General features: G+C 50.4%; 1 protein-coding gene across 1 annotated transcript in view; it reads left to right on the forward strand.

The window, feature by feature from the left end:
* The first annotated feature begins 4,891 nt into the window (after positions 1 to 4,891).
* FAM20A (FAM20A golgi associated secretory pathway pseudokinase) overlaps positions 4,892 to 17,566 on the forward strand; it is a 51,204-nt gene continuing 38,529 nt past the window's right edge. The window contains exon 1 of the mRNA XM_045813826.2: positions 4,892 to 6,055. Within this exon, the coding sequence (XP_045669782.1) occupies positions 5,664 to 6,055 (392 nt within the window). The 5' untranslated portion in view covers positions 4,892 to 5,663. The remainder of the gene's footprint in view (positions 6,056 to 17,566) is intronic.

The raw sequence follows: 17,566 nt of genomic DNA on the forward strand, positions 1-17,566 counted from the left end.
CTAATAAGCAAAGACATGACATTTACAGCAAGATCACGCTACATACCACCATTTGGCACAGGAGTTGCGTGTTTGTTTTCTCCAGCAGCAGTAGCCGAGATAGATCCTGTTGGGCCAAACACACTCTCTCTAGAAGCTCCCTCATGGCCTTATGACACAAGTTGGATGGCCAACACTGCACATAGATCCTAGCTGGGTCATTTAGAATATGACTGTTCTCGGGGCTCCTGGGTGGCACAGCGGTTAAGCGTCTGCCTTCGGCTCAAGGCGTGATCCCGGCGATCCGGGATCGAGCCCCACATCAGGCTCTTCCGCTATGAGCCTGCTTCTTCCTCTCCCACTCCCCCTGCTTGTGTTCCCTCTCTCGCTGGCTGTCTCTATCTCTGTCGAATAAATAAATAAAATCTTTAAAAAAAAAAAAAGAATATGACTGTTCTCATTAGCACTATCCTCTCAACCAATGATTCCCCAACTTCAGCGTCTATCAGAATTGTTCCCTTGGGTGCACAGAAACTTATAAGCTGTTAAGAATCAGCTTATCAAAATTGCAAATTCCTGGGACCACTTCCAAAGATTCTGATTCACTAGATCAAGTGTGTGACCCCAGAATTTGCATTTTTGTAAACACCCCAGGTAATTCTGATGCATAGGCTGCACTTGGAGAAATGTCTGGCCTAGAGTGAAGCATTATGTCTTGGTCATGAAAAGGAAGTTCTATTCTTTCTAGCTCAGAATAAAAGAAGAGATGGGTATGACACCAAATCATTTCTTCATCTCACTGCATTCAGGATCCACCGTTTATAGTACTCGAACTGCCTTCCTTCTCTTTCAAGGGATAGCTGAGACTGCTGGAAGTTAACAGCAGTAACATCTGTAAAGTAACAACAACTTTTAGAGACACAGATAACTGCCTTACTACAGAGTTTATTATATGTCTCTTACCTATTGCCCTTTCAATAGGTCCATTAAGATTCCTAAAACTTAGATATTCCAATTAAATATAATAGCTAACATTTATCTAGGGCCAGATTTTATAAGTCCAGATTTTTACTTTAAATACAGTTCGTAATCATCCCCCTCCTACATGAACACACCTCGACCCCAGACACACACAGCCTTGATCCCATAGGAATGGGTTCATTCTCAGCTGGATGCCTTGCTATGCACGAGATCCTATAGAAGCAGGAGAAAGAAGAAAGCGTGCTGGCCCTGTACTCAGAGATACGGTCCAGCGTAGAAAACCAACCACACAAATAAGAAACAACTAGTTGAGTTGCAAGCAACACGCAGACATGTGCAAGATAAGAACAGAGTATAACCTTCACAGATTGAGGAACCCTTGTGTTTAAATATTGACTCTGTTGTTCTCATGATGTAATGCCTAGAAGTAAAGAGCTTGATATTTAGCTAGATGAAAGGAAACACAGGTGCCCTTTGCATTGGCTCCTTTAATGCATGCAGGGGCATGGACTCCCTCATCTGGCCAGCATAATGCCTCAGATTTTTTCTCAATTGTTTCGTAGGTACAGACAGATCTCTTTTCTCTAAGAATCATAAAAGATGCCTGAAGGCAGGAACCATGTCTGATACTTCTCCTATGTCTCCTACAGAGCCTAAAATGATGTCATTTTATTGTCACCCATAGTGAAGCCCCTCCCATGTACCAGGCCCTATGTGATACCCTACAGTTGCAGAGACAGCCTGAGATCCCTGCCCTCAAAGATTTCCCTTTGCGCCAACTTCTCCTGCAGGTGATGGGTCCTGTCCTCAGAGCTTTGGGCCCAGAGATAAGTAACATTCTCCGTCCGCACTTGAGTGAGGAAGGCAGACATAGGGACTATGTTGGTGTCTAGGGATCCTGTCACAAAGGACCACAAATTGGGGGCTTAAAAAACAGAAGTTTATTGGGGCGCCTGGGTGGCACAGCGGTTAAGCGTCTGCCTTCGGCTCAGGGCGTGATCCCGGCGTTATGGGATCGAGCCTCACATCAGGCTCTTCCGCTATGAGCCTGCTTCTTCCTCTCCCACTCCCCCTGCTTGTGTTCCCTCTCTCCCTGGCTGTCTCTCTCTCTGTCGAATAAATAAAATCTTTAAAAACAAAACAAACAAACAAAAACAACAGAAGTGTATTGTCTCTGGTTCTGGAGGTCACAGGTCTGAGATTAAGATGTCGACAGGGATCGTCTCTCCCAAGGACCATGAGAGTGAATCAGCTGCTTGCCTCTTACCTAGTTTCTGGTGGTTTGCTGGCCATCTCCAGCGATCCGTGGCTTCTAGAAGCATGATCCTGATCTCTGTCCTCATCTCCACATGGAGATTCCCCGGTGTGCATAGCTCTGGGTCCAAATTTCCCTTCTTTATAAGGACTCCAGTTTTATTGGGTTAAGGGACCACTCTGTTCTGACATGACCTCTTCTTAATCAATTACATCTGCAATGACCCTATTTCCACATAAGATCACATTCTGAGGTATTAAGGTTAGGATTTCAACATATAAATTGGTAGGGGTGGGGCGGAGGGTATAATTCAACCTCTAACACATACAAACAGCTGAACACAACCTGGCCAATGCTTTAATCGGAGTGTATGCAAAGAGTTGCCAGGGGTACAGGAAAGCACACAGCGCTGAGCTTAATAGGCATGAGGAAAAGCATCAGAGAAAGGAGGACAAGTGGCCAAAGCTTGGGCAGACAATAGACACTCTCCAGGTGGGGAAATGCAAAAGAGCTTTTGAATAAAGGCATGTCTACCAGAGCATGAAGCACTTCGGGAACTGCAGAAAGTATTCTGGGGTGAAACCTGAAGGGCGTAGGAGAGCTGAGAGATGAAGCAGGAAGGGGAGACGGAAGCCAAACGATGAAGAGCCACGTCCCAGTGAGTAGCCTGATCCAGACGCAACGAGAAGCCACGCGGGCTTTTCAACAGGAGGACATCGTGTTTGTATCTGCATGCTAGAAAGCTCGCTCTGGCAAAAGTTTTGATTCTATCATCACGCAGGTGGGCACTGCAATGGGCCATATTGAAGCTGAGGGACCAGTTAGGGGACTATTAGCAAGAGTCTAAGCAAGATATGAGGAGACCCTGACTGCCTTCAAGACCCGTGGACACGGAAAGATGAGGATGGAGTTACAATGGGAGGCTTGACACAGAATGTCAGGCTCTGGTAAACAGCGGTTGGGGATAACTTGATTGTGGATTGAAGGGGAAGCCAGGGGCCAAGAGGGGGAGAGTCAGAGCAGGAGCAGAAGGGCAAGGCCATTTCCAAGAGAGGGAAGAGGCTGGCCAATCCTGCCCCGAGGATTTCCCGTCTCCCACCCCAACCTCATTCGCACTTAACATCTGACTTCCACGTGCAGTTTGCCCTTGACCTTCACAGGGTAGGGGAAACGTGCTTAGATAATCTCTAATCAAGTTAGAAATAGTGTTCCCTGAGCTGAGGCCAGACAACAGAGTCTACTAGGGGGCAGGACCCCATCCATCAGTAGGGGAGAACTGGAGTCGTAGGATGGGGATGGCTTCATGCCCATGTCCTTGGCCAGCCCACGCCAGCTTGCCACAGCGTGCAGATGTGGCCCCAGTCAGTGCCTGACTTCTTCACCCCCTGGCCATGATGCCTAATCAGACGCATCAGGAGTTGCAACATTTCTCAGAAACTGGGGACCAGTTAAAAGTTGATTCTAGATAAAAAGAAGGCGATCATTCAACAAGACAGACAAGAGCCCACCACCACACCCAGCAGAGGGAAGCAGGTGGCAACAGCATCATCGTGGGGTTTCTCACCTGGACTGAGCTTTTAGGCCATGATGTGCTCCTGAAAGTGGTCCCTGTCCAACGTCCTCCTTTCCCATACTTTATCACTCTTGTCCCGCTCATAAACAGTATCTAACTTAACCCAGTGTGCTACAGGAAAGGAGAAGTCATAATATTTCTAGCAAACACATATATCATACCTATTCATCACATGCTGGGGGCAAGTTCCAAGCACACAATAACCTTAGGGGGTAGGTCCTATTACTATCTCCAGTTAACAGATGAGACCGCAAAGAGTACAAGAATCTTCCACTGAACCACAGGGGAAAGAATTCTGATCTAAACCCAGAAGCCAAAGTGTGTCTGAGGATTCCTGACCCCAGCAAGGGAAGGAGGCGGTTAAAGAGTAGGATTAACCCAAGTGGGAAGCTTCACCTTCTGGGAAGGCAGCACATGGCAAAGATGCATTTTCTTGAACATTCAGCACAGTGGGACTGCCTCCCTGGTCAGACTTGCTCTTCGATCTCCCCCTCCCCCATTAAATAGAGGAGGCAGGAGTTCAAGCCCCGCCTGCCGCCCCCCCTCTCCTTCTTCCTCAAAAGGGAAATGAGGTGGGGGAGTATAAATTACTTCACAAGCTATCAGCAGAAAGTCCAACATGTGTCCTCCAGTGATTCATTTGGGCGGACTACTTTCACACCGAGCTAAATGCAAAAGTTCAGAGCGGGGTCAGAGGGAGGCCCCTCCCTCCTTGAGTGCCGGAGAAATTTCCTCTTTGTAAAGGGCAGGCACAGTTGGAAGCAAACTCCATCCAAACAGGAAATCGCCAAGATTCTAGGTAAAATTGGTGACTTATTTTTAAAGGACAAACTTTTTTATGCCTTAAGTGGGTGTTTCCTGAGTGCCTAAGAGGTGCCAGGCACGCGGCATGACGTTGTTGGGGACCTAGTGTGTGCCCTGGGGGAAGCTAGGAAGAGGGGAAAGACAACACACACACACACACAATCACACCCGACAAATCTTACAAAAGACTTTCGGGGGATTTTCTTCTCTCTAAAAAAGGAAAATGAAAACAAAAGGTTGCACATACATACACACACACACACACACACACACACACACACACACACCCTGAGTACCCGAAAGTGCCGGGGCTGAGCCCCCGAGCAGGGCAAGTGGGAGGCCTGGGGCGAGGGGGATGGGCGCTCGAAGCGGGCTGGGTGACACGGTGCAAGGGCAGAGCCGGCCGAGGCACCGGGAGTTGGCTGGCGAGCTTGCGCCAGAGGCAGGTGCCAGCTGCGAGTGGGCGGAGGGGCGGGCGCTGGGCCAGGCGGGAGAGGCCCGGCGTCACCTCTGCCTCTGGGAGTCGGGCGCGCAGACGAGCTCGCCCCGAGCAGCCGGGGGCACGGGCGTCCCCGCCACCCGCAGAAGGAGCCGCGGGAACAGTCGCCGCAGCAGCCCAGCGACAGCATCCTCTGGAGAGACGCCCCAGGCGCCGCAGCCGCCTTCCTCCGCCCGGAGGCGAGCGCCGCCGCCCGCTCCCCGCGCTCCCCGCGCTCCCGCTCGCCGTCGCCCCCCGGCCCAGCCGCCCGTCCGCCCGCGGGGGGCAGCAGGCACCCGCGCCCCCCCCCCGGCCCTTCCCTGCCGCGGGCTCCCGGCGGGAGGCTCGGAGAGAGAAGGTGCCGGAGACCTGGGCCCGGAGGCACCATCCCCTGGTCTCCACTCCGCGCGGAGTAGGGACTCCCGCCAGCACCGCGAGCCCCCGCACCGCGGGTCCCCAAGTTCAGGGGCGACACCCCTCAAAGGGGGGCGCTCCCGCGTGGTGAGCACCCCCGGCCCCGTCGACCCCGGCCGGTCCTTGGCGCCCAGCGCCCGCCCGGGTCCCCGGAGACGCCCGCGCGCCCCGGCGGGGCCATGCCCGGGCTGCGCCGGGACCGCCTGCTGACCCTGCTGCTGCTGGGCGCGCTGCTCTCCGCCGACCTCTACTTCCACCTCTGGCCCCAGGTGCGGCGCCAGCTGCGGCCCCGGGAGCACCCGCGGGGCTGCCCGTGCGCCCGCCGCGCCTCGTCCGCGGCCCGGGACTCCGCCGCCGCCTCCCCGGCCCCCCGCGCGGCCGCGCGCAACTTTTCCCGAGCCGGGCCCGGGACCGAGCGGCACGGCGGCCGCGGCTCCAAGCTGCAGGCCCTCTTCGCCCACCCGCTGTACCGCGTCCCGGAGGAGCCGCCGCTCCTCGGGCCCGAGGACTCGCTCCTGGCCAGCCAGGAGGCGCTGCGGTACTACCGGAGGAAGGTGGCCCGCTGGAACAGGTGAGGACCCCGGGCGCCCGGCGCCCACCGCGCGCGCTGCCCCGCCCCAGCCTCCGCCCGGCCGCCGGCGGCTTTGCCCTGCGCTCCAGCTCGGCCCGGGCGCGGCGGGTGTTCCCTGCCCGGACCCCAGCAGCTGTTGCGGACGGCGGAGTTCAGCCCCGAGTGCATCTCAGTGGGAGAAAAAGTTTCTGTGCAGCAGCACAGCGAGGAAATGCTCTCGGCCTCTCCTCTTGAGCTCCTTGTTCACTCCTTAGCCCCACTTCTGTTCCCTGAGCCACTGTCCCCCTCGTTCTCCCTGTCCTGATATGGGAAGCCGCTGCTGGACTTGGGTGTTCCAGAATAGGTTCCCACAGTCAGCAACTCCGGAGCTGGTTCGAATTCCGCCCTTAGCTGTAGACCTGGGTGCCTAACAGAAAGCAATGCTATTCCCTGAAAACCCAGCTCATTCTCTTAACTTACTCCTCTGCCCAGGTCAGAGATCACAAGAGGTCAGCTGGGGCAGAGAGTAAACGGTTAGTTCCCTGACCTGGTCACCGACCTGTTCTGTTTAACGTGGCTTGTGCCTTTGGCCAGTGCTCTGACTTGAAGGCGGTTTGAGCATTGTGGTAATTTGGGCTGGCTTGTATCTGAGGCTGGATGCTTTCACAGAGGAGATAAAAAAAAATCTACCTGGGAGTTTTTAAAAATTCAAAGCAAAATGTAGAGGGGGGAAAAACCCCCAAACCTACTTAGGATTCAATTAAGAAGATGTATTTGTAAAAGGGTGGGAAGGGGGGTGGTTTAGAGGGAGGAATAGTCAATCCTGAGATCCTGGCTAATGACAGAAGACCTTGACGTGAGCTAGAACTCGGTCTTGAAGTACAGACTTGCCTAAAATCACTCACGCCCAGAGTTCATTTCGCACCACACCCAGTACTTTTTCTTAATACCAGAGATTTCAAAATGAGATGTCATCGGAGGGTTTTACAGTCCCTCCGGAGGATGGGTAGACCGTAACTCTGGGTGCAAGCTCCGTGCGAGCCCAATTTAGCCGGTCGCTCATTATTCTGTAGTGCGGAGACCGGCTGTGGCTTGCAGGAGGGAGGACTTTCAGGAAGCAAAAAGGGACGAAATGGAGAGCTATTGGCTGAAATCCCTGTGGTGAGTTTGGAGGACAGCTTTGTGGCTGATAACTTTCTATCAGAAAGGAGGCGGTTCTCCGTTTCATTGCTCATTGTGTGTAATAAAAAGGTAGTTTGAGGTTGCTTCTCAGACACTGTCCTCTTCAACATTACCTTGATTTCATCGGTAACGTGGGTGTCGGGATCCAGGGACTAGGGAATTTTGCCCTTAGAGAATTGTCGACACACCTGTCGAAGATTCGAGAATGAGGGGACCGTGGGCAGAGTCGCTTGCTTTTGTACAGGCAGACCCAGCATCACGTAGTCACATTTCTGTGCACTTGGACTTCGTTATGTTCCTCTGGATCTTGAAGGAAAGACCAGGGGACTATTTTGGCAGCAAAGCAAAAATCTTTCTCAACAGCGTATCCCACAATCGATTTTGAGCTTGATTTCTACACCATCGTGTGTCACCAAAACAGACTTCCTGACCAGAAATGATTCTAAGTCATTTAACAGAGGATCGACCCATGGGGGCTGCTGACCTTGCTGGATTCGGAGCTAACAGGGTCGTTTCGTGTGGTTTGTTGAGTGTGACAGTTGTGGTATTTATCTTCCCCTTCAAGGGTGGTTTGTGGGCTGTAACAGGAGGGGAAGCTGCACTCTCGAGGGTTGAAACTTGACCTCAGACGCAGAGAACACCTACCTTCACCCAACCTGTATGGTAAACGTCAGTGGTATGACACGCGTAAGCATATGCACTATTACGTATGTCAAGGTTAGAAATGGAACGTGGGACACGCATTGGCCAGTGTGAATTTGAATCGCGCTCAGAGTTCTGTTGTCAGAGACAGTCACTCATGAGCTGAAGGGAGAGAGTACCCTGGCCAATATGAAGCACGCGCCTTCCACTATGGGCTTCTATGGCTACGCTGGGCCAAGGAAGGCTCCAGAGTTCTGTGCAGACAAATAACTAGAACAGGCAGCAAAGGAAGAAAGGGCGAATGACCTTCCTGATTGTGTATCTCTTGCACGGACAAGTCCTCCTTGTTTGCAACCACAACCCAGCCAATATTTAAAAACTAGAGATTTATAGACCTTTATGGATGCCACCGTGCCAATAATTACCTAACATTAAGTGCTATCCAAAATGATTGTAGCAGCAAGCCATCCGCCACACCAGGAGAGTTTCAGGTAGTGAGATAAGCCAAATCAGCATTCTTCACTCCTTGCCCGGAGGAGACCATTCGTCTGGGTAATTTTTTTTTTTTAAACCACCACGCTAATAAGTAATGGTATGAAATTGGAAGGTATCTTTCTACAACATGAGCTCATTACCAATAAAAGGTAGGTAATGACCTGTTTTTTCCCCCAGCACATTCCTTTTTGATTTCAGTGGAAGATGGAGCAAATACGTCGTTTTGAACATTTCAGGTTTTCAATGACTGTTTGTTAACTGGATGTCAATATTTGGTGAAGTTGAAATGCAAAAGCTCTATCGTGTAGATTCTGCAGGCATCTGACACTTGGGAGTTCGGCAAACTTCCCCAACCCGCTGTTTTTCCCTCCTGTCCTCTCCTTCCTCCCTCAAAACCCAACTAAGTGTGGCACAATCCAAGTCAAAAATGCAATCAGGGGAAGTGTTTCTGTCAGGTCGTTGGTCGCTGATCACAGCGAGCGAGCCAACGCCAGGCTCCGTCAGGCACGATGACACATTTGGCACCTGTCTTGAACAGTGAAAAGCAGAGAGCACAAGGAGCAAGGGAGCGTCGTCTGCACGACTTCAGGCCAGAAACCAACCAGCCAGACGAAGCCTTTTCCTTTCAAAGTAATAACGGAAGGAAGGCGGGGCTTACCTAGAGCACAGGTGACCGCTCACCTTGTTGCTGTCCTCTGCCTCCTAGAGGCTCAGCTTCTTGGGCTTGTGGGCTGGGTTTCTTCTCTGCCCACAGGCTGCCCAAGCCAGACAACATCTGTCCTTTGACATGTCAGAAGTGGCCAGCTTGGCCTGGCCCTTTGCCCCCATATCTTCGGTTGGCTCCTTGGTCTTGACAGGCAAGGTCAAACAGGGTCATCCCTCCCCCCGCCCCCGGTGTCGAAACTCCGGCAGCTACCACACCAGTACAAGTGTTCTACTCTCCGCTTTTCTTCCTGGACGTTCCCTCAGGTATCGGGAAGGTTGTATTTTCCTACAATTACAGCGTCAGCATTTCTCAGAAGCTTCGATGTGTGTATCTGTGTTTTTCCCACCAGCCCAAAGACAGGAAGCACCTGTCTTTCCCTCTCCTCCTACCTACTCGCTGTCACCAAAAAGCAAGCCTAGCCCCGAGTTTCCCTTTGAAAATCGCAGCAAAGAGGCTGGGCAGCTTTTCAAAAATGACAGTTGTTTAAGAGGAGTAAATTGGCTCAAATTTTTCCGGGGAAGCTTTGAGGAGATCCAGCCGCCGAGGCAGATTTGGGGTTTGGGGGGGGTTGGGGGGGGAGGGGAGGGGAGGGGAGAAGGAGCCAGGAGAGATGAAAAAGTCAGCTGGCAGTGAGAACTGTCTGCTCGAGGAGGTTTTGAAGGCAAAGCTTCTTCTCACCATGGCCTCTGTGGAATGAAAATACAATCTCTTATTCTCACCCCTTCTGTCTCTCCCCTCACCTGCCCCTCGTTGTCTCTTTCCTGCTGGTCTCGTGCCGGCCCCAGACCGCGTGGAGCGTAGACTCATCGGGAGCAGGCAGTTCAACTCGCAAAGCAGATAAACGTCTAGATTCTTCCTTCTGGACGGGGGCCATTTGCCTTTCTCCCAGAGTCACCAGTGCCTTGGCGCCTGGTCTGATTCTCCCGCCAGTGATGCCAGGCTAAGAAAGGAAATGGCCTCCTTTGGTCTGCAAATGGACCTCTACCGGACCTGTGTGTGGTTAGCAGAGGGAGTGGGGATCCTGACTTCCATTTCTCTTTTCCAATTAGAGCTTTGCTTGCCTGATTTGGGAAGAGCTATTATTTTAGCGGTTTCTGCGTCCCTGGGCTTGTAGCTGGAGGAGACCTCTCCACTCTTCTTGGAGCCACAAACTCCAAACAGATGGTTTCTGAGAGGGCTAATCCAGAGGCCGTTTTCAGTCCCTTCTCCCTCATTCCAGAGCCCGGTCTTTATTGTCATTACTGCAGCAAAGACTTAAATCAGGGAGGATCTCAGTGGTGTTCCTCCTAGGAGGACAGACACTTCCTGTCTCCAACTACATCAAAATGAAGTCCCTCGGCCAAACCCGGGAGGGTGTTGTCAGCTGTTCCCTTGTTCCCAACCCCCAACACTCTCCTTTCACCGTGTGAAGTTCTCATCAGTCCTGGGAACTCAACTGGCTAATTATTGACATGCAAACCCCTTACCTGAAACATGCTGGATCTGGCCCCGGAACTTCACACAAACTTGCTAACTTGGCTTTACAGTTTCCTTAGAAGTAGGTTATGAGGTGCACAGAATTCCAAGATGGCCCCGTTAGATTCCCAGCCCTGGTGTACACACATTTTCTCCTCATTATTCAACCAAATACTAATCTAGGAACTGCTATAAAGGGATTTTACAGATGTAATTAAGGTCCCGGATAGTTGACCTTGAGATAGAGAGATTATCCAGGTGTGCCTGACCTAATCACAGGAGCCCTTTAAAAGGAGGGAGTTTGGGGGTACCTGAGTGGCTCAGTCTGTCAAGTGTTTGACTCAGGTCATGATCTCAGGGTCCTGGGATCCAGCCCCGCATAGGGCTCTGTGCTCAGCAGGGAGTCTGCCTGAGGATTCTCTCTCTCCCTCTCCCTCTGCCCCTCCCTTCACTGGTGCACACACACTCTCTCTCAAATAAATCGATAAATCTTTAAAAAAGAGGAAAAAGCAGGGGTTTTTCTCCAGCTGATGGAAAAAAAGGAAGTCAGAGGTTCAAAGCATGATACGGATCTGATGGACCATGGCCGACTTGAAGATAGAGGGGACCACATGGCAAGGGACACTTAGGAGTTAAGATTGGCCCTTGGGGATGGCCAGCAAGGAAACAGGGACATCAGTCCCACAGCCACAAGGAAATGAATTCTGCCAACCGCAAGAATGAGCTCAGAAGTAGATTTTTCCCCAAAGTCTCTGGACGGGAACTCAACGCTGTCGACAGCTGACCATCCGCCTTGCAAAGCCTGTGCAGAGAACACAGCTACCCCTGTACCGGACTTCCGACCTCTAACTCCGTGAGCTAGCAGACGGGTGTGACTTTAAGCCACGAGGTGTGTGGTAGGTTGTTACACAGCCATAGCAAACGAATACAATACCGCTGTTTGTTTCGTTTCATAGAAGAAACCAGGGACGAGAAGGTTGCGTAACTTGCCTTCCACAGTCAGGCAGCCAGCAAACCACAGGCAGGCTTTGGACCCAGAGGGTCTGGTTCCAGAATGCGTGTCCTAACCATCAGCTCTGCCGCCGCACATCCTTTGATGTGCACAGGCCCCCACTTTCCCTCTTCTGGAAAGGCTTTTCTGACTCCCTCCACCCACTCGTCCCTCCCTGACCCTACACAGCCTCTCCATATGACGCCATATTGTTTTTTATGACTGGGCCCCCTCTAGCTTCATGGCAGCTGTCTGGAGCTTCCTGTGAGAAGGAATAGCCACTTGCTCCGGGCCCGAAAAGCCCCCAGCTTGCACGTGGTCTCGCTAATACATCTGTTTCATGGTTTCCCATGGGGTAAATATCCGTGGAGCAAATAATTGGGAACAGACAACATCAGGATTTGGGGGCTGTTAGTAAATGGCCTGTTATGTCCTGTGGGAAAAAAAGCCTCAAACTAAAACAATGCCGACAGTAAAATCACCCCACCTATAACTTCCTACCCCTCCCTGTAAAGGTCTAAGACAAAACCACCCTACTGAGACATTCTAAAATTTGGATCTGGGGTGGGTGTTCTCTTTATTGCAAGAGCCTAAATAAAGTCAATTAAAAAAAAAAAAAAAGCCCTGAAGGAAAGTCGAGAAGGTGTCAGGTGCCAGGAAGAGGGAATTTCCTCAGCTTCCTGTACTTTCTGAGGAAGAGCAGCCAAGAAGTCTTGCATGAAAGCACATGGGAAGCACAGAGACCCTGACTTAGCCAAAGCAGTCCGGGTGCTGCCCCTTGGCGGTTGCTGACCTGTGTTTTTCTTGTGATTATTCATTAAGCGGGCGGCTGACAAGAGCCTGTGGGTTCCGCTGAAGCCGGCTTGCATGTGGCCGAGAGCCGAGCGGGGATACCATTCCTAACAGCTGCCACTTGAGTGGAACAGAACTTACTAGGCGGAGAAGCATGTGTGAACCTGTCGTTACCCGCACACACATATCTATGCCTAATGAAAACCACAGCGAGGAGAAAATAACAACAACAAAAAAGGCTTCCCTCTTTTTGTGCCCTGTCACTTGGCAGAATATCCTATGGTTGAAATGTGAAATCAGGACAGACTTGAGTTTGAGAGCCGTGGAGACACTGGCATCCAGGACTTTACGGAGGCCAAGCACTGGGGGCGGCCAGTAGAATTTGGCTGGGGCAAGAGGCAAAGTTAAGAGTCAGAAAAAGGTCTAATTTATTGGATCCCCTAGTTCCATTTGGGAAGCCGCAGGGAATAGAGAATAGGGGAGAATCAGCCAAGAACCTGTAATAAAATTCAGCAAAATACGGAGAGTAAAAGAGAAACTCAAGGAGTGTTGGCACAGGGGCCCATGGACCGAGAAGCTGGGCTATTAAAAAAAGCTGGCCCGGGAAGAGGTGGAATTTTAGAAAACTTGGAAGAGGTTGCCTGGTTAGAGAAGATCTTTGCTGGCAGAAGAAAATCAGCGCAGTCTGGCCCTGGGAAGCCAAGCACAGCACTCAGATGGCAAACGTGCTGTCAGTATCTGGGCAAGCTCGGTGGGTCGGAGGGAAGGATGTCTGATGACGCTGACAGAAATGGAGTCTAGAAGCAGGGACAAATGGTCTCTCCTGGCCAATTCAAGTGTCCCATGGGGTCTCCATTTCATCATTTCAAATGGGAGTTTTCTACTTCTGACTCATTTTCTTCCGTGGCTTAACAGTTGCAAATTCTGTAGGAAAAGTGTATTTATCTGCACTTAACAGCTCGGCGCGTGTTTTTCGCTCTGAGTTAAGAATGATGCACAACGAGTAGCTGCTTTTCATGCATTCTGCGCCCCTCTGAGCAGTGAGAGACGCTAGAGAAAAGACCAGCCACAGCTCCACGATCAGATCAAGCCCCTTATTAACCACTGTTCCATTGGGATTTTTAATGGGGTTTTTGGACCCCACTGGGTTCAAGTGATGAGGTCTGTGTTTCCCTTAAATTTTATGTCAAATTTGCATTCTGTGCATATGCTTGTTTCCCTAAGAAATAGTTTATTATTTTTGAAAAGTATATTTTGGTTTCAAGTGACAGAGACCCAACTCAAAGGAATGCAAGCCAGAAAAGGAAATGTAGAGACTCCAGTAACGGAAACTCAGCAAGGGCAGCTGTCCTTTCTGTCGCCCTAGTTTTAATCCCCTCCTGCAGCTTCCTGTGCAGGACCAGAGAGAAAAGGGTATCTCCGATTTCCAAAAAAAAAAAGATTCTGAGCAGAAATGCTGATTGGCCCGGTCTGAGAAAACAGCCGGGTTGTAGAGGGCTATGATTGGCCCACCTTTGAGGCGGCTGCCCACCCCTCAGCCAATCCCTGACGTCAGGGAGGCGGAGCCATTGGAAACTCTCCTTTTGGCCAGGTGGCTCAGTGTGGGCAAGAGTAGCCCCCCAAAGTGACACTGGGTGGACAGACGGCAGGGGTCCTGGAGGAACTGCCCTGACCAGTGATGCTGGAAAGTTTCTCAGCTTAAGCGCAGGGCACTTTCTGACTCCTGTAGACACTGTTTTGGAGTTTTAATAAGGCTTTTTAAAACCAAATGCAGGGGTGCCTGGGTGGCTTAGTGGGTCAAGCCTCTGCCTTTGGCTCAGGGCATGATCTCGGGGTCCTGGGATTGAGCCCCACCTCTGGCTCCCTGCTCAGCAGGGAGTCTGCTTCTCCCTCTCCCTCTGCTCATCACCCCCACCCTCTCCTGTGTGTGCTCTTTCACGCTCTGCTCTCTCTCTGTCTCAAATAAATAAATCTTTTTTAAAAATTAAAAATAAAACCAAATTCATTCATAAGAAATTCCTAACATGTGTAGACATTTTATACCAGCCATTAAAATCCTCCCAAGAAGCTAGGCCATCTTTATGTATTTGGGCTTATATCAACCTTACTCCCTTCATGGGAGCCCAAAGAAAAAACCGATGTGAACCGAGCTCATTCATGGGCTGATGTCTCTGTCTCCTGGAAGAAGATTCCACGTGGAGGCAAGATGCCTGTGTGCCAATCCTGAAGAAATCGCTTACCTTCTTCAGGGCTACCTGCCTTTGGAAACGAAGAGGGTGTATTGTGGTCCCTGAAGGCTCCTTGCTGCTCTGTTTTCCAAGCATGGCACGTCTTTGACCAAGATTTCGTCTTCAAAGTCTATCAGAGCAAAAATATGGAGCAGTCATTTTCCAAGGGCGCTCCATGAACTTCGAGGGTTTTGGGAGGCGCTTCTCAGGTTCTGCAAATGATTAATTTTCATCTTGAAAGAGTGTACTTTAAGATGATCTTAAGATGAGAAAACTCACACTGATTGTGTTATGAACATGACAGCACCTTGAGCCTGTGGCAGGTAATTTATGAGGACAGATGGCTTCTCCTCCTGTCTTCGTTTAATTGAGGAGTATTCTGAGATTGCAAGGTAAGCTGTTAAAAACTGTCTCCCATCCCGACTACTGATGTGTGTGTATCAGGATTTTTTGTACTCTGGTACCAACAGCAATGTGTGGAAATTAATCAGGGACTGAAATAAGACTATTTCCATCTTCCATTACCCCCAAGTTTGAATGCTTGAGTTCTTAATCCTGTTATCACTCTCATTCTTATTGATTAGTTTTAAAAATAAGTTTACATAGTTACCCTATAAATTAGATTTATAATGACAAATTATAAATGTTGTTATTTTATACATTGGCAATACTGTGTAAGATTTCTTTTGTAAGGGAGGTTCCATGTCTAGAAAAATTTTGAAAACCACTGATTTGGAATATGAGGAAATAGAGTAAACGTCTTTTCTTCTTTTCTGTCAAATTGATGTGCCTAGAACCCAAGCCCCCTGTCCCCCCCCCCCCAGCTGTTATCAGTAGCGAGAGCAGGGCACTTGCTAATGACCATGCCCCCCACCATGGCTTTGCCGGTGCTTCTGGGGACTTGAGCATAAGAGATTACCTTTTAGGGCTTGTATACTATTGCTTTTGCTGCACAACAAATCATCCCAAAATGTACTGACTTAAAACAAGAACCATTAAAAAAAAAACCAAACCCACAAACAAGAGCCATTTATTAGCTCATGATTCTGCAAGTCAGCAGTTTGGGCTGAGCTCAGCTGAGCGTTCCTCTGGCCTCTGCTGGGCTCACTGAGACATCTGTGGTCCGCCGCTGCATATGCTGTACCGATCTTGCATTTGCCCTCTCCCATGGGGTCCCCTGTCTGGGACCTTGGCTGAGAGGATGATCGTGGCTCTCCATGGCCTGTCATCGCCCCATCAGCTAATCCAGGCTTCATCAGGTGGTGGTAGCAGCTTACCAACGGAGAGGAGTCGTGTGCACCGCCCTGGAGGTCCTGGCCAGAGCCTGCTAAGTGTTCCTTGTGCTACATGCTATTGGCCAAGACAGATCAAAGGCCATGTGGGGAGATGCAGGTCTCCTGGCCGTGGGAGAGGAGGTGGCCTAATAACTAGTACTGTTCCCCTGAGAAAGACTCAGAGGAGTTCCCCTTTGCTGGTGAGTTGTCAGGCAGGGAGCAGGTGGCTGTCAGTGAGAAAGAAGTCTAACTATATAACCCTTCAAAAATGGAATGAAGCCGTGAGGGACTGAGTCGTGTTCCTGCAAAAGTCACACATTCAAGTTCTAATCTGCAGTACGCTTCAGAATGTGACTGTTTTTGGAGACTGGATAATTAAGATTAAGGTTAGATGAGGTCACAAGGGTGCGGCCTTAATCTACCGTGACTGGTGTCCTTGAAAGAAGAGGGAGAGACACCAGGGATACCTATGCACGGAGAGAAGGCTGTGTGAGGATACAGGGAGAAGGCGGCCACCCTCAAGCCATGGAGGTTGGCCTTGGGAGAAACCAAGTCTGCTGACACCTTGGTCTTGAACTTCTAGCCTCCAGACCATGAGCCCCACCCGTCTGTGGTAACTTGTTACAGCAGCCTGAGCAGACTAATACAGAGGCTAACTGATGGGGAGGAGTTATGGGTAATCTGCTGGCTTGGGCCTGGCTCCGCCTCAGCTCCTGGGGCACGGGCAAAGTCATCTCCGAAATTGTCCCCACCTCCCACTGTGGTTCTTCCAGCTTCATGAAGCCTCTGGGCCTCCCTTTTCAAGCCCTTGAAAACTCCCTCACTCCCAGACAAGCCAGCCTCAATCCCCCCTTAGGGCCAAGTGTTTGTTTTGCTCTTCATTCAGTCTCTTTCTACTGTTCTTGTTTATGGATAGACTTGAAGCTCCCCCTTGTTCTGGAGACCGTTTTTGAGGTCTGAAGCCAATACCTGGCTCTTTGTCTCCTTGCATCCCTCCCATGATGGTCCTAATCTCCCCCAAGGCCACAGATGCTCTGATTGAATGGGTGCGGGACACAGCATTGTCTCACCAGGTGTTTAAAATGTGTTTTGTAAATTTTTAAAAAAGATTTTCTTTCTTTCTGAGAGAGAGAGAAAGAGAGAGCACAAGCAGAGGGAGAGGCAGAGGGAGAGGGAGAAGCAGACTCCCCGCTGAGCAGGGAGCCCAAGACGGGACTCAATCCCAGGACCCTGGGATCATGACCCGAGCCGAAGGCAGACGCTTCACCGACTGAGCCACCCAGGTTTCCCTTGTTTTGTAAATTTTTAAACACTTCCTTTCCTATGAACCAACATAATATTTAGAACAAGGATGAAAATTTGTTTTCACTTCTCTGGTGTATTAAGAGGCTGTATTTTATAAGCAAATTGCCAAAGACCATTATCTGTTCATTTATCTATAGGGCATTTATGATAATAACTGTTAGTATGATTAGCGGCATGAATATGTGGAGTCCTTTCTGTTTCCTGAAGCTCTTTTAAACAGTCATAATTAGTTCACCGTAGAAAAGCCAGCAAGAGGTTGACCCAAGTATCCCGGTGGAAAGACATCCAGTCAATCCGTGTTTGGAGATAAAGCAGCATCCTTGGCATTGGCCTTGGGCAGCAGACTCTGTGTAGGACCCCTGGGAAGAGCCAGTGCTGTCTTGTACCGAGACCCTCAGAGGCCACGGCTCTCCGAGACTCTCCATTGAAATGCACAAAAACTCCCTCAGTGAAACTTGACGA

The sequence above is a fragment of the Ursus americanus genome, chromosome 23, assembly GCF_024610735.1.
Source record: "Ursus americanus isolate L20-20 chromosome 23, mUrsAme1.1.p, whole genome shotgun sequence".
NCBI classification, from domain to species: Eukaryota; Metazoa; Chordata; class Mammalia; order Carnivora; family Ursidae; genus Ursus; species Ursus americanus.